The following is a 7,395-nucleotide window of genomic DNA, read 5'->3' on the forward strand; positions in this document are numbered from 1 at the left end:
CTCTGCCAGCACCAATTCATTACTGCACAGATACATAAGCAAGTATTTATTGCTTGTTCAGATTCCAGCTATTTCATGCACATAATTAGCTTCTATAATGGAAACTAATGTGATATGAAGGAGCCATCGTATCATATTCAACAAAATGGGCGTGAGATGATATCAATGACACCATTTTCGGGTTACAATTGTGACTCTAATCAGAAACTAACTGTAATTAATATGGGCTTTGAAAGTAAGTAGGGTAGAAATTGGATTCTTGATAACTATGTCAGACGTTCATGAAACCCTGGGGTTTCTTGACAACCCTGGAATGGTTTCCTGAATGTGTGGGAGTTAAGTAATTATATATATAATTAACTATCTATGCAGGTTGTGTTTTTATCAGAAGGGTTAGAATAAGGTCTGATCTTAATGATACCGTCCATATCTATATAGACTTTCATATCAAGATAGGCCAATAACATAATGCTTAACACATAGGTGTACATTGATGTCAGGTTTGGAAAAAAAATGTTGTCAATAAACAATTAAACAGGGGGATTGTGGATCATCTCCAGGGTAGAGTCTGCACTTACTTTGTTTATTCCATTGTCAATCCTGTTGAATTCAGATCGCTTTGAACTCGGGTCTTCCTCTCTCCCCCCCTTCCCCATTGAAACAGGAAAGTCTTCTGCACATGATTAGGGTAGTTCAGAAGAGGCAGGGAGCCAAGCCTCTTTCTTTCTTTTCTTGGAGGGGGAGAGAAGCCAGGCAGGGAGCCTCTTTCTTTTTTTGGAGGGGGTAGGGGAGAGGATCGAAAAAGGCAGAGACGGGAGAAAAAATCCAGGACCGACAGAAGTTGAGATAAATTAGGGGGGTCTCCGTTAAGGCAAGTTTATCACATGACTACCTGTGGCCAATCACGGGTCCTCTACCATGGAGGAGAGCCCAGAATTAAAACAGCCTTTAAATATTGAGCATTAAAAGCACTCTAAGATATCGCACAATAAAGGTAGGGTCGCTCCGGGTCAATCCTTCCTGCTGCAGAAGGAAATTTTAAATCGCCCCAAATCCAAATGGAAATCGCATTCTGTGTAGAGGGCAGGGACTAAATCGATCTGGGGTTGGAATAAAAGCACCGTGCAGTTTACACCCAGGTTAGACTTCTGTAACTCGCTCAGTGTGGGCCTACCCTTGTCCTTGACCCAGAAGGGAGTTATTGGGAGGTATTTTGTCCACCATCTTGTTGCTGTTAATATGTTTTCCTTCCTTCAGGTAGAGAAAAGTGCCATATAAGAACCAACTCTTCTTCGTCTTCAGTAATCTCAGGGCTCTCTCAGCCTCACCCACCTCACAGGGTGTCTGTTGTGGGGAGAGGAAAGGGAAGGCAAATGTAAGCCTCTTTGAGACTCCTTTGGGTAGAGAAAATCAGCATATAAGAACCAAATATTATTATTGTTGTTGTGGTTTAAAAAGGGAAAACTGGAGATGGTGAGGGAAACAGAAAGGTGGGTGGGCAAGGGAGGAAGGGAGGGTAGAGGGAGAAGCAGGGAGATTTATGTGCATGGAAGAGAAGGAATGGGGATGAGCTTCATGCACTTTCAGGAAGAGGCAGAGAGAAAGGGAGAGACAGAGAGATTGGTGACTGAATCAGGTACAAGGTGCTGTTCTTAACCTTTAAAGCCCTTAACCATCTGTGACCAGCATACCTGTGGGACCACCTTTTCCCTTATAATCCCCCAAGAGGGCTGAGATCATCACAACAACACCTGCTCAGGGTCCCTGACTCAAAAGAGGTGAAGATGGCCTCAACCAGGGCCAGGGCCTTTTTGACCTTGGTCCCAGGCTGGTGAAATGAGTCCCCAGGAGAGATCAGGGCCCTGCAGCTGATCAAACCCCAAAACAGGGAAAAGGAGACATTTCCTGTTCAAGGGGTGGGTGGGTAGGTTCTCCAAATTGTCCCCCTCCCCTCGTTGTCTGGATCTGTCCAGTTGTCAGCCTCCTGCCGTGATAATGTCAGTGCCAGCTGTCACTGTCCCTTTGTCATTCTGTGTATTGTCCTCGGTCAGTGGGAAGCAGGCCTGGGAAAGTTAACTGTGTAGTCTAATTGGCAATTTTCTCTTGGGAAGATGGAGCCATGAAAGAGGGGAACTTGGGCATTATCAGTGAGGCTGGCCTTGAGACAGCCTTGCAAGAGGGATGTCATGGGTGCCTGGGTGCAGGACTAGTCTGGGTTCTTTCTCCTGGGAATAGGGGAAACCCTCCTCTTGTCAGATGGAAGGTGGGGTTTCGGGAGTTATATGGTATTGCCTATCACAGTGGTCCCCAACCCCCGGTCCAGGGACCGGTACTGGTATGTAGATCATTCGGTACCGGGCTCCTCCTCATCCTCCTCCCTGGCTGCTGCCTCGGGGGCTGCCCTGCTACTCTGCTGCCAGCTCACCTTTGGTGCTTTTCAGTGGCCGCCATGGCTGGGTCTCCCTCTTGGAGTGGCACTGTGCAGTTGCTGCTGGCAGCGCCCCCCAGCGGGCAGTGGAAAGTCAGGGGCACCATCGGGAAAGCAAGTGGAGCAGGGGCTCAGCCAGCGGCGACATCCCTCGGCAAAAGACTATCCCCCCCCCCCGGGCCTCAGTAAAATTGTCAAGCGTTGACCGGTCCCCGGTGATAAAAAGGTTGGGGACCACTGGCCTATCAAATTCATTTCAACAGGAATTATCATGAGCTTCACATTTCCACCTCAATAAACTGCTTTTGCTGCTAACATTGTGTTCATCGAATAAGCTCATGGGGACCTGACACTGATTCTCCACCATTACTTAGGGTTGCCAACCCTGGAGTGGAAAATTCTTGGAGATTTGGGGCTTGTGGAAACTGCGGAGGGAGCACAGCTGAAATGTTGTGGAGTCCACCCTTCATGTTCCTCCAGGGGGACTAATCACTATAGTCTGGTGATTTACTGTGATTGTAAATTCCAGGAGAACTCCAGACCTGACCTGTATCTTGGCAACCTTGGATGTATATCTAACACGCAAATGTCTGACTCTTGCAGAAATACCAGAAGCAGCAAAATCAGGCCATCCCCAAATAAGGTCTCTACGTAGAAGTATTAATAGCAGTTATTTATTGTGATTGTAGACCAACAATGTAAAACATATATTAATGAAAAACATTGGCAAATAGTCAATATATCAAAAATATAAAAATAGTATATAGAGTTCACTGAATCAGGACCAAACCATGGTAGCTTCCAGCAGCAGCACAGAACCAGCCATCTCATGGTTCCAGAGTCAAGATCCACTAAGAGAATGGTGGTATATCTCCAATCCAAGGAATTTTTTTTCCAGACGGCGGGAATGATAAAATGCATACTGGAGGTCATCCTAGAACCATCCCTGCTTAGCTTCCTAGATCCAGGGAGATCAAGCTCTGTCATGTAATTTACTGTTTCTTTAAAGTAGACAGTGTGTTTCCAAGAGTGCATACACACTTGTCCCAAGACATGTGTATATTCAGCAGTGGGGAATTGCTTTGCAAGAGGTTCGTTAACGTTGCGAAATGGATGGTTCGCCAATGTTTATGAGGTGATTACACCCTTTAGAACTCGGCAGACAAGAAAGTAGTTATAATAAAATAATAGCAATCTTTACTGGAAGGAAAATAACAAAAAGGAATAGGCAGAAATATGTCTAGCACACTAGCATTTGAGTGGATTGGAAAATAAAGGAGGAAGAGAGTTGCAGTAGGTATATTTACCTGCCCTGTAGAACAGAGAGGTCAGAGAACGAGTTGACACGGCCAGAGTATCGGGTGCTCTGAATGGATCCAAATCAGATGCACAATTTGGCTGGGCAAAGCCACTGTTTAAATATGTTTTTGTGGAGGGGGCTACGTGATGGGAACCAGGTAAGCACAGGATGGAATTTTCCATGGGTATGAAGTTGGTCAATGGCCTTTTCTGGGGCAGGAGATGGGTCTTAGTGATTTTAGACAAAAGAAGCCATTATGTAAATGGAGCTAGCTATTGGTTTTAGAGGGAACGATTTCCCCTGGCAGAAGGGCCAAGAGTGTGTCATAGGTGATAGACATAGGAGATTGCCTAGGGACCCTTCGGCAAGCACAGTTCTACCAGGCAATTAATAAGCAATATAATGGGGGGTGGAAGAATGGGAGGAGCTCAGGTTGAGTCTGTCATTCCTAACCTTTAGCGAAGGCCAAGTTGAGGAGGGGGTTTGCCAAGATGGAATCTGGCCCAGCAAGGTCTTGGCAGGTTTTAATAGTGTCTGGCTTTGGCCCAAGCTTAGACTATTGAACTGTGCCATTGGTTGTGGAAGACAGTATGCCATTCTATGAGGTACGGTCCTGTCATATGTAATAATTGTGGGACGTTAACAGTGGGGAAGGGGAGGTGGTCTGACAGGCTTTACTAAGTTTCTCAAACTAGAACTATATGGTATTGATGTTTCTCAATAAATAAGTTTTCCTTCAGACTTAAGTCAAAATCACCGAAATAAGTTCTATACAGGTGCACATTCACTCAAATAATTTAATGTTTTGTTTTTTAAAAAATAGGCTGAGCAGTGCCTCCCAACACATAAGAAGTTTATTCTTCTACGCGACGACGGCAGCAAGATTAGTGCTGGCTACAAAATGGAAAACGCATGAGCTACCGTCAATAGAAGACTGGCTGAGCAAATTGGCAGATCTCGCCAAGATGGTCTAAATTGACATTAATGGTTAATGGAAAATCAGTAGAAGCTTTCCAGGAACTATGAGGTCCTTATCTGAACGATCTAAAAAAGTAAACCAGAAGGGAAAGGTTCTAATATGCTTAGATTCGAAACAATTGCTTCACTACTGTTTCTTATATGTATCTATGTTATTTCTTTTTGGAAAAATAAAAATTATATATCAAAAAAATAGGCTGGATAGAAGCCAACTTTGCCCCTCCACACAGAACAAGAACCATAAATATTCCCTCACCTTTCCCGTAGAAATATCTGAGGCAGCATCTGAATGATAAGACATGTGATAAGAACATATCAGGGGGTCCCCAGCCCATCTCATAGTCTCACGTATTCTTGGAGACACTAGTCAAAAAAAGTGCTTGGCTGCTCAATGTGGCTCCAAGCTCTGGGAGGGGTCTGCCTTCCCTCCCAAGACATTTTCCATAGCTGAAAGGGCCACAGAATCCTTTCCTCAACCTCTGCATGTCCCCAGGCTCTTGTTTTCAGGACACCACCTCATAAATATCATTTAAATGCATCCTCAGCCCGAGGGAAAAAACACACAAGTGCAGCTGGGGTGTGTGTTTGCTCATGAGGGGACATCAATGCAGTGCATTGTGCCAAAAGAGCAGCCTTCATCCAGAACAGATGTTAGGACTTCTATGAGACATACAGTGGTTCTGAGGCAATCATACACTGTTAGCTGCTTGTAGTTACTTGAGAACTTTAATGACATCGTCCCCTTTTCCCCCACAGATTTTGCTTACACAGAGAGGAATTTCCCTCAGCCTACGATCCCTGCTGAAGTGTAACCACAGGCCCTAGAGGTATAAAGGCGAAAGGATGAGATGATTCTTTCCTGTTGACAGAGTCATTTTCCTTCATTTCCACATGAGTGATGATTCTTTAATAACCATGACAGCTGTCCCACTAGATATGGTTCCGATTTGAAAACCACTATCCTGATGGTCACAGGTGAAAGGACAGGAAGGCACAAAAGTTGTCATCTACTAGCCTCAAGCATGTTGTTGATGGCTCTCTGCTTTGTGGGGGCTCTCTGTCTTCTCTTCTTGCCACCCTGCAGCAGCCCATCTTTTGATCACCTCATGCCCTTGGCTAAGACTACTACTCAGATCTTTGTTTCTGCCTGCTTCAGAGATAGACCTGACCCCTCTCTCAGACTAGTTGTCCTGGTGCCACAATGAGAAACCAATGTCCCAATGCCATCATTCCTACCTCTAGCCCCGCAGGACTAGATACCTGTAGATCAAACTTAACCAGGGTTTCATGAAACCCCGGGGTTTCCTGACAGCCCTGGAAAGGTTTCCCAAATGGGTGGGAATTAATTAATTGTTTATATAGTTTTTAAATTAGTTAAACCTTTGTCAGATGATATGACCACTTATGGTCATGTTGACCCCCCTCCCCAAATGGCCAATGATGGGCCTGGAGAGGGTGGGAAGGAGAAGGGCCTTGGATGGGCATGTACAAACCTCTGCTTCCCAACGATATTCTGCACGATCGCGCCTCTTTTGAGATTTCTCCAAGCCTGAAGAATGCTTCAGGCATTTCTCAACAGTAAAAAAAGTTGAGAAAGTCTGGAATAGACCCAAGATTCCCATGGTGGCCATTGAGCCTACTTGATCCTGCCCTGACACAAGCGTTTTCTTCAACTTTGAAGGTCAAGTAGGCTTATATTTGCTTCTCTGGAATCCTTCTTTGCCAGAGCATTTGACTATCCATTATGAAAAAAACGACCCTGGCTTACCACTTTCCGAAGCGCTCCTTTGACTTCATTGTTTCTCAGCGTGTAGATGAGAGGGTTGAGCATGGGAATAAGGACAGTGTAAGACACGGCAAGGATATGGTCCTTCCCTTCCATATAGCTGTTTTTAGGTTTGGCATACGTAACAATGGCACAGCCGTAGTGTAGGAAGACCACCGTCAAATGGGCTCCACAGGTGGAGAAGGCCTTGTGACACCGTTGAGTGGAACCCATGTGCAGGGAAGCCACCAAAATGCAGGCATAAGAGAGCATGATGAAGGAGAAAGGGATAATGAGGGTCATGGCAACTAAGGTTGGGACAGTGACTTCAATGGTTCCATAACCAGGACAAGCCCTGCTCAGAACAGGGGGGATGTCACAGAAAAAATGAGGGATCCGGTTGGGGGCGCAGAAAGGCAAGGAGAAAATCATGCCCGTGAGGCAAGAGGAGAAAGCAAAGCCACCACCGATGGAGCCCATGACTAAGCCCCAACAAATCTGCTGACTCATTAGGGCTCCGTAGCGCAGTGGGCGACAGATGGCCACGTAGCGATCCCACGCCATGGCGGTCAACAGCAAGCAGTCGGTCACACCTAAGGCCACAAAGAAGAACATCTGCGTGGCACATGATGCCAGGGAAACAGGCCTGTGGGGGGCCAGCAGGTCACAAAGCATTCGTGGGATCACTACCAAAGTATAAGCTGTCTCAGAGCAGGAGAGGCTACCCAAGAAGATGTACATGGGGCTATGGAGTACTGGATCAGTCCACACCACCGCCATAATGAGTCCGTTGCCTACCAGCGTCACTGCATACATCACTAGGAAGAGTCCGAACAGCAGATGGGCCAAACCTGGGTGACTGGTGAATCCCAAGAGGACAAACTCAGTAACCAACGTCCAGTTGGTAGAAGGATCATAGACCAT

At 46.0% G+C, this 7,395-nt stretch overlaps 1 protein-coding gene across 1 annotated transcript; it reads right to left on the bottom strand.

Moving 5' to 3' along the window:
* Window positions 1-6,441: 6,441 nt before the first annotated feature.
* LOC143831415 (olfactory receptor 10J1-like) lies at window positions 6,442-7,395 on the bottom strand. The gene has a single exon (XM_077324411.1). It carries the CDS (start codon window positions 7,393-7,395, stop codon window positions 6,442-6,444), a length of 954 nt encoding a protein of 317 aa, XP_077180526.1.

This window comes from Paroedura picta, chromosome 3 (genome assembly GCF_049243985.1).
Source record: "Paroedura picta isolate Pp20150507F chromosome 3, Ppicta_v3.0, whole genome shotgun sequence".
Taxonomy (NCBI): domain Eukaryota; kingdom Metazoa; phylum Chordata; class Lepidosauria; order Squamata; family Gekkonidae; genus Paroedura; species Paroedura picta.